The 18,242-nt window shown below is 49.6% G+C and overlaps 1 protein-coding gene across 1 annotated transcript; it reads left to right on the top strand.

The window, feature by feature from the left end:
- The first annotated feature begins 13,226 nt into the window (after positions 1 to 13,226).
- SBSPON (somatomedin B and thrombospondin type 1 domain containing) lies at positions 13,227 to 18,239 on the top strand. The gene is made up of 5 exons (XM_054167435.1): positions 13,227 to 13,543; positions 15,030 to 15,224; positions 15,787 to 15,877; positions 16,710 to 16,886; positions 17,530 to 18,239. The coding sequence occupies exons 1-5, from the start codon at positions 13,327 to 13,329 to the stop codon at positions 17,645 to 17,647; spliced, it is 798 nt and encodes a 265-aa protein (XP_054023410.1). The 5' UTR covers positions 13,227 to 13,326; the 3' UTR covers positions 17,648 to 18,239.
- The last annotated feature ends 3 nt before the right edge of the window (positions 18,240 to 18,242 follow it).

The following is an 18,242-nucleotide window of genomic DNA, read 5'->3' as shown; positions in this document are numbered from 1 at the left end:
ATCATTAGAGGAATTTAATGGATGACAAGAGTGAGGCATAGTGTGGGACTGGGCTTTGGGAAACCACAAATAAAAGAATCAAGACTGTGGGTGTGATCTGAAATCCTGCAGGAAACTGACATGCCAGGGCTCCATGCCTTACCTCTCAGCTGAGACTGTAACATATGGAAAAGCTTCTTCTATTTCCTTCAGACTGAAGGAATCATGGAATTGTTTTGGCTGGCAAAGCCCTCCAAGATCATCGAGTCCAGCCTTGAACCCAACACCACCATGGCCACTAAACCATGTCCTGAAGTGCCATATCCACAGGTTTCTTGAACACCTCCAGGGATGGTGACTCCACCGCCTCCCTGGGAGTCTGTTCCAATCCCTAACCACTCTTGCAGCAAAGAAATTTTTCCTGAGGTTCCTAATTTTCCTAAGTTTGTGAAGTCTCACTGCAGCTTTAGGCACTGCAGCTTTTCCCCCAGGGTGTACCTGCCTGCGCAGGTAGAACTCAAGGCAGTGTGTGGTCTGCCTAGTGCAAGAACTCTTGAGCTCTCCCATCATTGATGAGATGAGTTTCAAAGAGATTGCCTGTTACAAATCACATTTGCCTAAGCCCATCACCTGGCTGAATAGTTTTGTTTGCTGTTCTGCTTTTAAAGAGCAAGATATTCCTGGGGCTGAGACAGACACAATAATTCAGATTATTCTAGATGCTGCAGCTGCCTGCCGTGTTCAGAGGTCAGAGTCTTTCTGTGCAGCCTGAGAGCCAGCCTCTACCCTTTGCACTGACACAATTGCACTCACTTATGTGAAGTGACATGGCTGTAACTAATTGGACTAAGCACACAAATTTTCACTGCACGTAGTCAGAGACCAACTCTAGTTCCAAATGTTTTTCCCTGAATACATTTTCATGGTACCTGGACTCATATTAGCCCAAACAATGCGTTTTTGTCTACAGACCCTAAAAATAGTTAGTGTGCTAATTAGAAAACCCAACAAGCTCTGACAGAAAATAACAAAGCAAAGAAATGGGAAAGCATTTTCACATAGCCAGCAGCTACGCAGAGGGTGAGCTGTGAAGAAGCCCAGAATTACATAAGCAGTTTCCTCTGCCAGCCAGTGTACACCAGAACCATCATTTATTTTCAAAGCATTCAAGTCAGCAAAATTCTCCTTTTCATCAGACCACTGGAAAGATTGGCAGAGGTTCTTGAATGTGGGATTATCATCAGAAAAATGACTCTCTCAACAGTTCTGTGCCCTAATTTCATAAACTCACTGTTATTCCTGCTTTCTGAACTGACCAAAAAACCAAAAAGTGTATTCCTGCTAGCAGAGCACACTGCAGGAGGGGGAGCTGCAAAATGCACCCTCATCAAAATCATCACTAGCTGCAGGACGCTGAATCTTTGCTACTGGACATGATGACTGAGAAAGGAATAAACAGATTGAGCTTTGGATTGTGCCAGTACTGGCTACAGTCTAAAACAGGAGGGAGAATCTGGTCCAGAGCTTAGAAGAAAGAAATAATCTTAGCTACCTTTTGCATGAACACATTTGAGGATAAAATACTCTTCTCTTCACCTTTATGCTGCTGAAAAAGCAGCTGACAGGACCTAAATCAGGGCTAATCACAGAATCATTTTGGTTGCAAAAGACCTTTAAGATCATCCAGTCCAACTGTTCTGTAACTCCACCAAGGCTGGTGCTAACCCATGGCCCTCAGCACCACATCTCTGCCTCTTGGAAACATCTCCAGGGACGGGTATTCAACCACTTCCCCAGGGAGCCTTTTCCAGTGCTTGAGAACCCTTTCAGTGAAGAAGTTTCTTCTCATAAACAACCTCCCCTGATGCAACTGTGGTCCATTTCCTCTTGTCCTGTCACTTGTTGCTAGGGAGAAGAGACCAACACCCACCTCACTCCAAACTGCCTTCCAGTAGTTTAGGTCAGCTAGTAGCAGATGGAGTACATCTGTCCCAGAGGAGGAGAAAGATCTTAGTGCATGAGAACAGCCTATTCCCCAGAGGGAAAAAGGTTGTAGGAAGGGAATTGGCCGGCTTCATTGACAGGGCTTTAAACTAGATTTGAAGGGGGAAGAGGCTGAAACCAGTCCCCCTAGGCAGTATTCTGAGGGTGTTAAGCTGGAGCCAGGGGTGAAACCAGCAGCCCAGCTGCAGTGCATGTACACTAATGCACACAGCATGGGCAACAAACAAGAGGAGCTGGAAGCCTTGTTGCAGCAGGAAAGTTATGATGTAGTTGCCATCACAGAGACATGGTGGGATGACTCACATGACTGGAGTGCTGCAATTGATGGCTACAGGCTCTTCAGGAGAGACAGGCAAGGAAGAAGGGGTGGAGGGGTGGCCCTGTACATCAGGGAAGCACTAGACCCCATGGAACTAGAGATCAAGGATGATCAGGTTGAGTGTCTGTGGGTGAAGATTAGAAGGAAGACCAACAAGGCTGGTATCCTGATGGGAGTCTGTTATAGATCACCCAACCAGGATGAAGAGGTTGATGAATCATTCTATGGGCAGCTAGAGGCTGTCTCAAGATCACTCAGACCTTGTTCTTATGGGCGATTTTAACCTGCCTGACATCTGCTGGGATCTCAACACAGCAGAGAGGAGGCAGTCTAGAAGGTTCTTAGAGTGTGTGGAGAAGAGCTTTTTATCCCAGCTGCTGTGTGAGTCTACCAGGGGTAAGGCTCTGCTTGACCTCCTTTTTACCAACAGAGAAGGGCTGGTGGGGATGTGGTGCTTGGAGGCTGTCTGGGGTCCAGGGACCATGAGATAATTGAGTGTTCAATATGCACTCAAGCTAAGAGGGGCAGCAACAAAACCTCCACTCTGGACTGCCGGAGGGTAGACTTCAGGTTACTCAAGGAGCTAACTCAGAAGGTACCTTGGGAAACAGCCCTTAAAAACAAAGGGGTCCAGGAGGGCTGCAGCTGCTTCCAGAAAGAACTCTTGAAGGCTCAGAACAGGCTGTGCCAATGTGCCAGTTCTGGGCCCCTCAGTTTAAGAAGGACATCGAGACACTTGAAGGTGTCCAGAGAAGGGCAACAAGGCTGGGGAAAGGCCTTGAGCACAGCCCTGTGAGGAGAGGCTGAGGGAGCTGGGGTTGTTTAGCCTGGAGAAGAGGAGGCTCAGGGGTGACCTCATTGCCCTCTACAACTACCTGAAAGGTGGTTATGGCCAAGAAGGGGTTGGTCTCTTCTCCCAGGCAACCAGCACCAGAACAAGAGGACACAGTCTCAAGCTGCGCCAGGGGAGGTTTAGACTCGAGGTGAGGAGAAAGTTCTTCACTGAGCGAGTCGTTCGTCATTGGGATGTGCTGCCCAGGGAGGTGGTGGAGTCACCGTCCCTGGAGGTGTTCAAGGGGAGATTGGACGTGGCACTTGGTGCCATGGTCTAGTTGTGAGGTCTACCGAGACAGGTTGGACTTGATGATCCTTGGGGTCTCTTCCAACCTTAGTTATACTGTGAGACTGTAACGTGCCAGAGATGAGCCCCGGGGCAGACGGCCTGGATGGGCAATGAGCTTCTGGGTGAATTAAGGGGAAAAAAGAGGAGATATCATCTTTGGGAGGAAGGAGAGGTGACCCATGGAATGTGTAAGGATGTTGCTAGGTGTGAGAGACTAAAATCTTGTCTCTTCTGATGTCACTCAACAAAGATAAAATCACCTTTGCTGCTTGCCCAGACAATAGCTGATGTGTAGTGGGCAGAGCCACTGGAACTCTCAGGCAGGTGCAAGGATAAAAGATTGCTCACTGGAATACAGCTTGGCCTGACAACAATGGACTGAGGCCACTGCTATGATACCTTTGGGAATATGCATGACAAGATCATCTCCACCCATCAGGTACCCCAGAAAGGGAGGATGGTGAGACAATGGATTCACCACCAGGCCCCTGATGTGTTTTGGCTGTGTGGGCAGGTAAATGGAGAAGGAGGAGGCAGAGCGCCCCCCCCCCTTCCTCCAGACCCCTGTCCAAGCACAAAGGAATACACAGGAAGATTTCCTGGGGAACAATACCTGGACACTTACCTAAGGACAATTTCCTGGGGCACAATACTTGCACGCATACCTAAGGACTAAAAAACTGTGTAAAAGGACTTGAGCAACTAGAAGCTCAGAAGAAGAAAAACACAGAAGAAGGAAAACACAGAAGGAAAAGACCTTGACAATGCTGCCGAGAAGGGCGAGAATAGTAGGACAGAGACATCACCATGGAGCCTGGAAGAAGCAGACCAAGAGAAACCCTCTCTCCATGTCCTAAGTTCTGCCTGCTGCAACTCATGGAGCTGAAGAGGCTGCTCAGAGGACAACACAGCCAAAGCTGCAGTACCCTTCTTCTATAGCCAAAGCTACGGCACCCTTCCTCTACAGACCCAGCATCTCCTCTATATCCAAAGCTGCAGCACCTTTCCTCCACAGACTCAAACTGTCTGGGGGCTGAGGGGTGTGGTAATATAATTCCTTTCCTCTTCTCTCTCTCTCTCTCCCTCTCTCTCTCTTTCTCTCTCTCTCTCTCTCTCTCTCTCTTCTCTTTCTCCCTTTCTATTTTCTCTCTCTCCCCTTCTGATCCATCCACTTCATTTGTGTAATAGTCTAGCTGTTGATATTTGGGCCTCATTTGTGCCTCTAATTTCATAACATGGGAATATTCAAAAGAACTGAGACTCTTTGAGTCCTGTGTCCAGTTCTGGGCCCCTCAGTTTAGGAAAGATGTTGACATACTGGAAGGTGTCCAGAGAAGGGCAACAAAGTTGGTGAGGGGCTTGGAACACAAACCCTATGAGGAGAGGCTGAGGGAGCTGGGGTTGCTTAGCCTGGAGAAGAGGAGGCTCAGGGGAGACCTTCTTGCTGTCTACAACTCCCTGAAGGGAGGTTGTAGCCAGGTGAGGGTTGGTCTCTTCTCCCAGGCAACCAGCACCAGACCAAGAGGACACAGTCTCAAGCTGTGCCAGGGGAGGTTCATACTGGATGGTAGGAAGAAATTCTTCACAGAGTGATTGCCCATTGGTTTAGTTGATTAGATAGTGTTGGATGATAGGTTGGATGTGATGATCTTGAAGGTCTCTTCCAACCTGGTCTATTCTATTCTATTCTATTCTATTCTATTCTATTCTATTCTATTCTATTCTATTCTATTCTATCCTATCCTATTCTATTCTATTCTATTCTATTCTATTCTATTCTATTCTATTCTATTCTATTCTATTCTTTCCCTCTCTGGACTGAGACACTAGGTCATGCAGGAAGAAAACTAGAGAGGCTAAAGCCCATTTAGAGCTTAGCCTGGCCACTGCTGTGAAGGACAACAAAAACTCCTTCTACAAATACATGAATGGCAAGAGGAGAGCAAGGACAACCTCCACTCCTTGGTGGACACAAAGGGGAATGTTGTAACAAAAGATGAGGAAAAGACAGAGTTACTTAACACCTTCTTTGCTTCAATTTTTACTAGCAGGATTGGTTGTCTGTAGGACAAGTGGCCTCCTGAGCTGGCAGATGGAGGCAGGGAGCAGTATAGCTCCCCTGTGATCCAGGAGGAAGTAGTTAGAGACCTCCTTAGCTGCTTGGATCCCCACAAGTCCATGGGACCGGATGGGATCCATCCTAGGGTGCTGAGAGAGCTGGCAGATGAGCTGCCAAGCCGCTCTCCATCATTTTTCATCAGTCCTGGCTCACTGGAGAGGTCCCAGATGACTGGAAGCTGCCAAGGTGATGCCCATCCACAAGAAGGGCAGGTTGGATGAGCCAGGGAATTCCAGACCTGTCAGCCTGACCTCAGTGCCAGGCAAGGTTATGGAACAGATCATCCTGAGTGCAATCACACAGCACTTAAGGATGGCCAAGGGCTCAGGTTCAGTCAGCATGGATGTAGGAAGGGCAGGTCCTGCCTCACCAACCTGATCTCCTTCTATGCCCAGCTGACTGTCCTGAAGGGACAGAAAGCCTCAAAAATGCTCTGAACCAGACAATGAGGCAGAAGCCAGTAGGTCTGTTTTTTCAGGCTTTCCAGGTCTGGGCTTTCATTGCCCAGACTTGCCTGACCATGTCTTGGAGCCCGAGTGGGCCGGGTGGGCATGCTTTTGGCCACGTTTGGAGAGAAGCCTTTCTATAGGTAACAGTGCCAGGGTTTTATCCCTCAATCTGTGTTGCCACTGGCCATTATTGCCTCGGGAAATCGACAAGTACCAGCCCAAAGAGCCAGAGCCTTGCCTTGCAATTGTCCACGCTCTGGAAGGAGCCACAAGCCTGGCTTGGAAGCCGAGCTGTGTTTCAGTTTACCCAGACAGGACAGCAACAACTCCTCGCTGCTTCAGCGTTGTAAAGCCCAGAGGACAGCCACGCGTCGCGCCAGCCGAGGCGGAACCCCAGAGGAGCCGAGCCCCCGGGACAGCTCCGTTTGGCTGGAGCCAGGAGCGAGCGCCGCTGCGAAAGGATTGCAGCCGAGGAACCTCCTCTCTACAAAGCTTTCAGCTGCAAACCCTTCAAGAGCAAATCCCACAGAAAGTGAAACTCTGCTCCTGCAGCCCCCACGTGGTCGGCACCATTTTGGTGTCTCTGGGTCTTAGCGTGTGCCAGGAGGTGCCAGGCTCAGGGAGGGACTGCAATACCTGGTGTTCAGAAGCATCCTTTGCAGGTCTGCTGCCCTGGGGGATTCTGGAGCCCCCCAGCTGTGGGCAGTCTCCGGCTCCATTGCCGAGGCTCCCTGGCTTTACACTCTGAAGTGCTGTTTGTTCTTTCTGGATTTTTGTACATGTGTTTAAATTGTTCCTGCTGGGGAGGGATCTGTTCCACCACCCAGCATCTCCAACATGGAAAGAGGTTTAGTTAATAGTTTTCATGGGATTTTTATGACTAAAAAAATTATTAATTCTTATTAATCGCTCTGTTCATTGAATATTAAAATAAACTTTTACCAAGATCATACCAGTGACTGCCTGGTGGATGTGGGGCAGGCTGTGGATGGAGTCTGCCTGGACTTCAGCAAGGCTTTTGACACCATCCCCCCCAGCAAACTGCTGGCCAAGCTGTCAGCCCCTGGCTTGGACAGCAGCTCTCTGAGCTGGGTTAGGAACTGGCTGGAGGCTGAGCCCAGAGAGTGGTGGTGAATGGTGCCACATCCAGCTGGCAGCCAGGCACCAGTGGTGTGCCCCAGGGATCAGTACTGGGCCCCATCCTGTTCAATATCTTCACTGATGATCTGGAGGAGGGCATTGAGTCCATCAGCAGTAAATTTGCTGATGACACCAAGCTGGGGGCAGGAGTTGATCTGTCAGAGGGTCAGAGAGCTCTGCAGAGGGACCTTGCCAGGCTGGACAGATGGGCAGAGTCCAAGGGCAGGAGATTGAACACATCCAAGTGCCAGGTTCTGCACATTGGCCACAGCAACCCCATGCAGTGCTACAGGCTGGGGTCAGAGTGGCTGGAGAGCAACCAGGGAGAAAGGGACCTGGGGGTACTGGTGGACAGTAGGCTGAACATGAGCCAGCAGTGTGCCCAGGCAGCCAAGAGGGCCAATGGCATCCTGGCCTGCATCAGGAACAGTGTGGCCAGCAGGAGCAGGGAGGTCATTCTGCCCCTGTACACTGCACTGGTTAGGCCACACCTCGAGTACTGTGTCCAGTTCTGGGCCCCTCAGTTTAGGAAGGAGGTTGACTTGCTGGAACGAGTCCAGAGAAGGGCAACAAAGTTGGTGAGGGGTTTGGAACACAGCCCTGTGAGGAGAGGCTGAGGGAGCTGGGGTTGCTTAGCCTGGAGAAGAGGAGGCTCAGGGGAGACCTTATGGCTGTCTCCAACTCCCTGAAGGGAGGCTGTAGCCAGGTGGGGGTTGGTCTCTTCTCCCAGGCGGCCAGCACCAGAACAAGAGGACACAGTCTCAAGCTGTGCCAGGGGAGGTTTAGGATGGATGTTAGGAGAAAGTTCTTCCCAGCAAGAGAGATTGGCCATTGGGATGTGCTGCCCAGGGAGGTGGTGGAGTCCCCATCACTGGAGGTGTTTAGGAAGAGACTGGGTGAGGCACTTGGTGCCGTGGTGTAGTTGATCAGATGGTGTTGGATGATAGGTTGGACTTGATGATCTCGAAGGTCTCTTCCAACCTGGTTATTTCTATTCTATTCTATTCTATTCTATTCTATTCTAGCTGTCGAGAACAAGGTGTTCCCTCAGGCTCATGTTCTGCAGACTAAACAATTCTAGGGTCCTCAGCTGCTCCTTCCTAGATGTGTTTTCCAGACTCTTCACCAGTTTAATTGCCCTTCTCTGGACCCATTCCCACGCCTCAATATCCTTTTTGTAGTGAAGGCCCCAAAACTGTATACAGGACTCAGAGTGTGGCCTCCCTGAGTACAGGTGCTGAGTACAGGACAACAATAATTGCTCTAGGTCTGGCAGAATACTGTGGATGCTCTGAGGCTGTAGAAGCATTCAAGCAGTTCCATTCATCATTCCCAATCCCAATCAAAAGTGATGGCTGTAACTGAGAGGCAGCAGGACAGCCTGTCTCCCAGGGCAGAGCAACTGGAAGGAGTGGGCTGTTTGTACAGCAGACAGCCTCTCTTAAACAGAGCCAGGTATGCAGCATCATCTCCTACAAGCAAGTTGAGAGAGACAGTTTACAAAGGTCTGTAGTGGTAAGATGAGGGGCAATGGTTTCAAACTAGAGCAGAGCAGATTTAGATTGGATGTCAGGAGCAAGTTCTGTAGCGTGAGGGTGGTGGAGCACTGGAACAGGTTGCCCAGGGAGGTGGTTAAGGCTCCATCCCTGGAGATATTCGAAGTGAGGCTTGACAGGGATGAGCTTGACTGGATGAGCTTTGGAGGTCCCTTCCAACCCAGACCACTCTGTGATTCTATGATGCAGAACTGTTCAAGCTAGCCATTGAAAGACAGCTGTGCTTTCTGTATAACAGCATGGGCTATGATAACAGAGGAACCTTTCGTGATTCATCTGCTGTGTTCTAACACACACTAATTTTTAGTGATGACAAATTACTCCTCATCTGTCTCACACACAGAATTTTGCTGTTGCTTTAAGCTGTCAGTTGCACTAGCAAACACCATGATTTGCTTATTCACATTACCAGGGGTTATTTCTTATCAGGAGAAAGTGTGCTTTTTCAAAACAAGGGTGTAATGGGTTGGGGCAGATCCCCTCCCCACCACAGGCAGAAATAACGACTCAGACAAACGGATTGCAAAAGCGATGGAAAGTTTAAATAGGAAAACAATAAAAAACAACAGTGAAAGCTTTACAGAGAACCACAGGCACCATGACAAAGAGAGAGATCCCAGAACATACCCACGAGCGTCCCATCCCCACCCCCCAGGGCTCCTTCTCCCCCCAGCCCCCGCCAACCCAGCCTTGGGCCTGGTGTCGTAGTTTGGGCTGGGTGCCCTCTGCTACAGGGGTGTTTCCTGTGTCCAGAAGTCCATCCCAGTGGGTGGACTCAGGAAATTAGGTATTTCTACCATAATCCCTTGCACCACTATAAATTTTGCGGTGGGGTCTGGCACTTCCTCTTTCCTTCCCTCTCCGAGACTTGGTAACTGGGGGAGAGATCTCCCGGCCATGGGCCTGATTGGGCCCAAGGCCACAGGGGGATGGGCAGTCTCAGGCCTGGCCAGCTGAGACTAGCCCAGCAGAGGGAGGGGGAAGAAGGAGCCCTGGGGGTTTTGCATGCACCCTCAGGTGGGGATGGGATCTTTCTTTGTCACTGCGCTTTGGGTTTTCTGTAACATTCACTGCTTTCTATTTAAACTTTCATCACTTCTGCAATCCGTTTGCCTGAGTCGTTATTTCTGCCTGTGGTGGGGAGGGGATCTGCCCCAACCCATTACACCTGAGCAGGCCCGAGGGAGGCAGCTCACACCATGTTACCTAAGCAGCAGCAGGGGATGAAAGAGGAAGTGAAGACCCCGCATGGACATTTTATAGGGGAGCAGGGAATTATGGGAATGGAATACCTGGTTCTCTGTGACCACCCCCTGGGCTGGGCCCACCCCTTGGGACCTCCCAGATGTGGTCTGTGCAGTGGCATCTGGGCCAGCACCCAGCCTAAACCATCACAAAGGGGAACAAGGGCCTCATGACAAACTGGAGTTGTAGTTGGCTGTGGTGCTCCCAGGAAGAATGACCCTGCCTAGTCGGATGGATACAGCCTGCAGCCTTTGTAGTGGCATCAGTCACCATATTGTCTCGGTGTAACATGCAAGCAGGTTGCTTTCAGAAGGGCATTTCTGAGAAATAAATAAGAGCTGTGTGCAAACACCAGTCTGAAAGGCAAAGAAATGCCCTGCAGGATCTTTGAAGCCTTCTCGTTTGCTTGAAATCGGATTAATTTACTAGTGGCAGAGGAAAATGAGCTCTGTTTGAGCAAGGTAGGGCCTTCCAGAGAGTTTGCTTGTGCAGAGGTGTGGGCATGTGGAATGCAGCAGGCTGACAGATGATGTATGTGGAAAAGACTTTGAAGTTGAGCTGAACAGTTCTTAAATCAGGTCCTCAAAGTCACCACGGCTGTAAGGTAAACTTGGAAAGTGAAAAACAGTTATTTTGCTATCAAGCATATTTTTTGTTCGACTGAACTTTTTCTTGCTGCAGGTGTTTTCAGTCTTCTGCCTGACATTCTAGGTAGGTTGCACCATAGGAATGGAGAGAGTAAGAGCTTGGCTGTGCTTTATGTGCTTTGTTTAGAGAGAGAAGAAATAAGCAAGGTAAATCATGGAGATGGTAAGCATGGTAACAGCAGCAAATAGTTCTCTGTCTGAGTTGCTGTTGAAGCTCATTTGGCTCAGTTTTGTCTTTGTGGTATTAAAAAATGATGAGAACTCCATGTAAGGCAATGAGGACACTTTGGCCACAGGAGAACAATGGAACGAGCCTCTTCTTTAAAATCATTTACACGTTGGAGAAACCAGTTGAAAAAGCTCTCACATCTTGGTTTCTTTTCCCCTCTTACCATAGAGCACTGCCCTTGTACTTGATTTTGGGAATTTGAGTTTTGAGTACCCAAAGATGAAACAGGGCAGAAATGTCAGAGGAGTGAAAAAATGGCTGGTAGCAAGCTAGACCATGGCTTTCAACATCTCAGAGCCAGCAGCAACACCTGCTTTTGAGAAGACTATAATACAGTCCTGAGATCTCTCCTCCCTCTGGGATTAAGAAGAAATATTTTGGCACCAAGGGTATGTGTGGAACAAATGACTGATGAGCTCTGTTCAGTGCTATGGTCTCCGTGTCTTATGAGGAGGACAGAGCAAGGCCTCTGCCCATTCCCTAAGCTTCCCATCACATGCCTTTTATATCAGCTTGGCCCCAAACTGCTTTTCCTTGTAACATTATCTGTATGACAGCAATAGCAGGGCATGAGCAATGCCTACCTTCTGTGGACTATCTCATATCAAAGTAGGAAAAAAATCTCTCCTTGTTTTGCTGAAATTGTTCATGAGGGTCTCAATGTTGCTTCATTGCCCAAGATTGCATTGCTGTATTTCTTTGTCCTCACAAGTTACTTAGTGCTACTCCTAAGAACTAGCCCAAAAGAGCAGGGGGGTGGGGGGTGGGTAGTATTTACTGGAACAAACTGGGTGAGCTTGTTCTCTCATTTTTTTCTTTCTTTTGTTTCTGGTTGTTCTAAAGAATCTGCTTTACTGCATCGAGAAGAAATGCTAACATTTTCCCTTTGCATCCTGTTTGCTTTCATTAGAGCAATGCAGACACAGTTTCTTGTTTGTTTCTGTAAACATATCCACTAAAGAGAAAGCCACTCTTTAATTTTTGCCAAACACATCCAAGTTTCCCTGACTTTTCCCTTTAGCATCAGTCATCCGTGCATGATTTATCTGCTCATAAAAGTAGATTCTGCATCCATTTGCTAATCCTCTTCTTTCAGGTGAACTGCAGGAATCCAATACAGGAAAACACAAAGAGGCATTCCTGCTCTCCCACTACCTTTCACCAAGGCAGGCTGCAAGTCTGGTTCTCCTCATGTCCACCACAGGAACTTCCCCAATGTTCCAGTGGTAGGGTGGCAACAGGCCAGGGAGCTCATTAGTGGCACACTGGGTAACAGACCCAGTCTCCAGGACCGAAACAGCATTTTAATAGCAGCCTTGTGATGGCTAGAAGAAATTAACCTCTGTCTGGCCCACCTTGTCTTAGGAGGTCCAAATACCCACACGGAGCGGATAATATAAACTGATACCTCCCATTTGGAGGCAGCTTCAGGAGACCAGATCTCTCTCACCTTAGTAGCCAACCACCTGCATATTCCAAGTCTGCAAAGCTAACACAATTTACAGTCACCTCACTGATTATTTTGGGGATTTACTGTTTGGATAAAATGATCAAGTTCTGAAAGCCTCTTAGGACTGGAGACAATGGAAAACCAGAATCCAGATCTTTGTGCTCTAGGAAGTTATTTGGGATCCATCCTGCCTTCCTGGTGCACCAGCTTCTGGTGTTTGTTCTGGGAACAGAGCTTTTAAAAAACCCAGCAAACAAAAACAAACAAGAGAATGAAAAACATGACACAAGCAAATGCTCTTGGCTGTGTGGAATGTGCCCTGAAACGAGAAAGTGCCTGCACCAATAGGCATGTCCGGTGGCCCCAGGCTGTCCCCGTTCCCGGGGCTGTGTGCAGGTGGATGGGGACGCTCCGGGACAGCTGTGAGGGTCACTGCTGTACAAGGTGCGGCTGTGCCGTTCACAGATGCATGCCACCGGTGTGCAGGGCACCACTGGGTGGGACATTGCTGTGCAGGTCGGGCCATTGCTGTACAGGACAGGGCTGTGTGACACTGCTGTGCAGGACATCGTTGTATGAGAGGAACATGTCTGTGTGGGACAGTGCTGTGAAGGTCATGGCTGTGAGGGCGGTTACTGGGAGCGACATCGCTGGCTGGGTCCCTGCAGTGTGGGACACTACTCTGTGGGCTATGGCTGTGTAGGACGTGGCTGAGTGGGTTACGGTTGTTCAGGACACCATTGCATGGAACACGGCCGTGTGGGGGACATAGCGGTGCAGGACAGGGCATTGCCAGGTGGGACGTCACTGAGTGGGTTCCTGCCATGAGGATGCCGTGGGGCACATCCTCGGGCGGGACACCCCCAGGGTCAGGTTCCCCTCCCGCTCTCCCCGCTCCCGGAGCTTTGCCGCGGCTCCTCGGGGCAGGGAGCAGGTGGCCAGCGCGGTCCTGCCTGGGTGGGCGGGGCGGCCAGGACCCACCCGTACCCCCCGCATCGTTCCGTCCCCGCTTGCTGCCCGCCCCGCTCCCCGGGTGCCGGCGGGACCGTCCTGCCGGGGCAGGGCAATGGGCGACGCGGCGCTGTCGGGAGCGCTGTGGCTGTGGCTGCTATGGGCCGGCAGCGGGGCCGGCGGCGGCTGCTCGGGGAGGTGCTGCCCGGGCTGGGACGCGGCCTGTGTCGGTGAAGGATGGCGGGCGGGAGGGGGCTATGGAACCTGCTACTGCGACGCAGGGTGCCGGCGAGCCGGGGACTGCTGCAGCGACCACGGCCAGGCGTGTCCAGGTAGGTGCCGTCCGCTCCGCCCCGGCGCCGGGGCTCGGCCCGCAGAGAACCAACCGAGGTGCTCGGGCGCGGGGCAGGCGGAGCGGGGACCCCGCGGGGACCCATCCGCAGCCACAGCTGGCCAGGTCCCTGCTTTGCAGGTGGCGGCTTAGTGGGGCTGGGAGCTGGGGCGAATAGTGCGGGTCGGGGCTGAGCGGCTCTGCAGAACCCCGGCAGGACCGACCTTGGGGCGGGGGCGGGGGCAGGGGCAGGGGCAGGGGCAGAGGCCGGGCCGGGGCTGCGTGAGGGCGGCAGCCGGCGCGCAGTCGGGGGCAGCTGTTCCCAACTGGACAGTGATAGGGTTTCAGGATCAGGTGCAGGGCAGCGCCTGGGGTTTGCCAGCCTGAAGTGATTTTCCCTCTAAAATGTTATTTTACATTTCCCTTGCTGTCATCCCAACAGCACGCTGTTTGCAGCGGGGATGTAGGATTGCAGAGACAACAGGGAGATGTGTTTAGCACCGTCTGTGTCTCTGAGCCGACTCCTCACGTCTCGCCAAACGAATATCAATGAAATAGTCGGGGAAATGCCCAGGGTGAGGTTTTGTCCTCATTTCTAGGGGCAGGAATCAGCAAGGACCCACACTCAAGGTAGACTTCTAAAGGAGCACATGGAAAGGAGTGGGAGGGTTCCCTGCCAGGCTGCAGGGCAGCCCTGCCTCCCAGGGCGACAGTGCCAAGAGGGAAGTGGCCCCGTTCTCCCGAACTAGACGCAGCAGCCCTGGAGTTATTTACAGCCCCCACTTTGCTGTGTTCCTGCTTTTTGCCGTCTTCAACACTTTGTTCTCCCTCCTTCCATGTGCGATGGGGAACAGTCCTCACCTTCGGGTGCAGCACCAGCCCTCAGGCAGCCTGATGCCCAGCTGGCTGGACAAAGCTGCCAAAGCTGGATCACCCAGGGCAGTTCACACAGGACTGCATCCAGGCAGGTCTTGGAAGCCTCCAGAGGAGACTCCACAACATCTCTGGACAGCCTGCTCCAGGGCCTTACCTTCACAGCAAAGTTCTTCCACACGTTGAGATAGAAGTTCCTGTGGTCTGTTGCCCCTTGTCCTATCACAGGACACCACTGAGAAGAGCCTGGTCCCTTCTTCTCGACACCCACCCTTCAGATGTTGGTAAACATTGGTAAGATCTCCTCTGCCAGGGTCAGACCACTCACTGGTCTACATAATCCACAGGCTGGTCCCCGTTGGAGCTAATGCTGTGTGCTTCAGAAGAGGGTACAGAAGAAGCCCACAGCTGTAGTGAAAGGTTTTCATGAGGAGCTGGCTCTGGGTGAGGGATGGAATAGGGAGCCAAGCACTGTAGGCAGGTTGGGATGTTAAAGGTGCACACTTCTAGAAGAGCATTTAAAACAATGAAAGCATGTAAGAAATAGTCTTATTACTCAGGCTTTTGAGAGTAGGGAGTCTTGACTGCTAGTAATGCTGAATACTGGTTTGTAGCTCTTCCCTGCGTGGTCGGGGAGTGGAGTCACTGGAGTGGCTGTGCAGAGCAGTGCCACCCCCACCTGCGGCTACGCAGGCGCTACATGCAGCAGGAGCCTCGGAACGGGGGGGAGCCGTGTCCTGCTCTCGAGGAGAAGGCTGCCTGCCTGGACTACCTGACTTACAAGGGGGAGGACTGCGGCCACGAACATGGTATTCTCTCTTTGTCTCTACATTGTGCCCACCAGGGCCCTCAGAAATGTTACTGACATCATTAAACAGAAAATAAAGCATCAATCTACAGCTAGCTGGTTACAAAGACAACTGAAACCCTTATGTTCTACTGTCATATTGCTCTTGATTCTCTTAGGGTTTTTTCCTACCCTCAAACGTTCCTTCATTTCTGTTAAATAAACAACTAAGGGGCATGCATTCCTTCAGTTCCTTTATTGAAGCTCCTCAGTAAGTGTAACATAAACTCTGTGCAAAGTTAGAACACAAATTCAGCACGACATGGAAGCAGAGCTCCTTGCAGCCTTCGGCACATCCTGTTTCCTCACAAACTAGGTGGCATTTCTAGATGTATTGCTAATGAGTAAGGAGAGAGTTCAGCTGTAGGGAATGAGGTTGAGGTCTGATGTTGGCAATGTTATGATTTCCTTAGTAAAGCCAGTCAGCATCAGCATCCACAAGCTCTGATGCGTTCACCCACTGTTACAGTAATTGAAATATGACCCAGTTTTGTCTTCCTGTCTTATCATAACTTCTTCCTCAGTCCCTGCTTTCATTGTTACCTCTGAATATGGTAAAGAAAGAAACCGACAAGCAGCATCTTCTCCCTGGCCCTCAGACAAAGAAGCAGCTGGGTAAGCTCTGATATGCAAGTGGTTGAGCAGAAAGAAACATGTCATCTTGTTTGAGCGGAAAACAGCTGGCTACAGAGAAAAATGTAATTAAATTTGCAACAACTAAACAACAAGCTATAGCTTGTACTGTTTTTCCCTCTTGTAGTTCATTTGCATGCTCTATGTATTGTTTTTCATTACTTGCTAATTGTCCTGAGTTAGACATTGAGGTCAAGGCAAATCTGGGGATAGCTGCTTGGGACAGCAAGTGCTAAATAAGGCTGAACCAGAGCTGAATGTATCCCCGAGTGTCAGGCTGAGAAATTAGACATAGGGCTCTGAACAAACAAAATGAGCTGAATGTGATTGGTCTCCAGACTTCATAAAACCCCCACAAAACACAAACACAAACTTAATTGACCCAAGCAGTAAAAACTTTGCTGGTTACTAGCAGGGATGGTTATGAAGTTTAAATGAGGCTTTTGCTGGGTCTGTAATGCTTTGCCCTGTGCCACTCTTCCCAGAAAAGGGAGGCTCTTAAAGCCTCTTTTCCATTTGCTCTTTTAGCAGCATAGAGGAAAAAAATATGGCTTCCTGGGCTCTGTTTTTCAATATAATTTAAGAATACACAACCACCAGAGAGTGGATTGGAGCATGGAATGAGAGATGCTTTGCATCATGTTTCTAAGAATCCACTAATTAGGTTAGGGTCAGAAACAGACTTGGTGGTAGTGATGATGTCTAACTTTCAGTTCAACAGTACTACCCCTATGATGCCCAAGTACATTTGAAGAGTACACCTAGCTTGTGCTTCATCTGCTGTAACTCATTTAGCACTTCTCCTTCGGAGCAGCTACTGTGTGGAATTTAGAACAGAATCCCTTTCCCACCACTGCGCTGTGGAGACCCGGCCCTACGCCCAGTGGATGCGGTACCTGCGAGAAGGGCACACTGTGTGTGTGGCTTGCCGGCCTCCAGCTATCAACAGGGACACTCATCGCTGTGCTGGAGATGGTCACAATGCAGATGGGTAAAGAAGCTATTTTTCTGCTGTCTCTCCTGTAGCAAAACCTAGTACAGAAGTTAAGACTTTGGAAGGCCTCACTCAAAGCTGCATTTATTCTACCTAAAAATGAAATGTTATTTCATGTTATTTGTAGGGCTCAGATGATTTACCCTTTCAGTTCTCACAGAAATTGCTTTTAAGACCTAGAAAAACCTGGGAACTAATGGCAGTAGAAGAGTTCAGTGCCTTGAATGCTTTATTCACAGTTGTGAAGGGATGATGTAACTTTTACAGCTACAGGCACTTCCTGTAACAGTGTAACTGTAACAGCCGTGGATCAGCACTGCTCTAACACCTACACACCTGGCTCTAGAACAGTCACTCTGAAAGCAGACATTGGCTATTTGCAATAGATTTTTATTTCATCTATACATTTATCAAAGTGCACAACACTTAATACCTGTACAACCAGCTACTCCATCCTCTTCCCTGTGTACTATGCTGAGGAATATAGTGCCTGCTCCAGGAAGCATTTTAAGAGCTAGATGAACTAAAGTCTGACATTACTATGCAAATCTAATCTTCTGACAAGTTAGAAATCATAACCTAGTAGTAGGAATTAAACAGTTTTCAGTGTTGCAACCCATCATTTGTTGTCACATTTCAGAGGGAAAGTCTTACACTGGGAAGCAGTTGGCAACTCTCAGTGCCAAGGAACCTGGAAGAAGATTCGGCAGCTGGAGCACTGTTCATGTCCCCTTGTGCACAGCTTTATTTTTACATGAGAGTTTTAAAGACCTTTAACAAAAAGATTAAGAAGATTAATACCAGTGCCAAGATACCAACATCTTTCTGCTGCGTTTGCTGGAGCCTAAACAGACCTTCAAGGAGTTGGAACTTTGGGGGAAGCATTTTGGGAAACTCTGCCTTGACAGGAACCACTAAGACTGACCTCTCTGTCAGAGCACTAGAAGCTTCTTTCTGTATTTCTCTTCTCTAACTGAGAGCTAATGTTTCTAACTGTAGTAGCTGCTACTACAAGTAAAATGATAAAAAGCTCCATTTGATGCAAGCCTTTAAAAACAGAACAACTGACTCTACTAAGCTTATGTACAGAACTGACCTTTCTTACACCTCTGCAGGCACATCTCAGAAATCCTCCACTGCAGGCAGATAAAAAGCCAGGCTTTACACTGAAGTCATCCTTGCCAAGCAAGGGAGCTTCCATGAACATTTTATACCTATTACGACTCTGTTTCATGTTTTAGGACAGCAGCACTGCTGGACACTGAGACTAATACAAGTTATTATTCTGAAAAGCTAGACAGACTAGGTGCTTATGGAGGGAAGGTTGAGACGAGCAGATCCCTGCAGCCCAGG

The sequence above is a fragment of the Dryobates pubescens genome, chromosome 14 (genome assembly GCF_014839835.1).
Source record: "Dryobates pubescens isolate bDryPub1 chromosome 14, bDryPub1.pri, whole genome shotgun sequence".
In the NCBI taxonomy this organism is placed as follows: domain Eukaryota; kingdom Metazoa; phylum Chordata; class Aves; order Piciformes; family Picidae; genus Dryobates; species Dryobates pubescens.
This window is presented reverse-complemented; position numbering and strand designations above follow the sequence as displayed.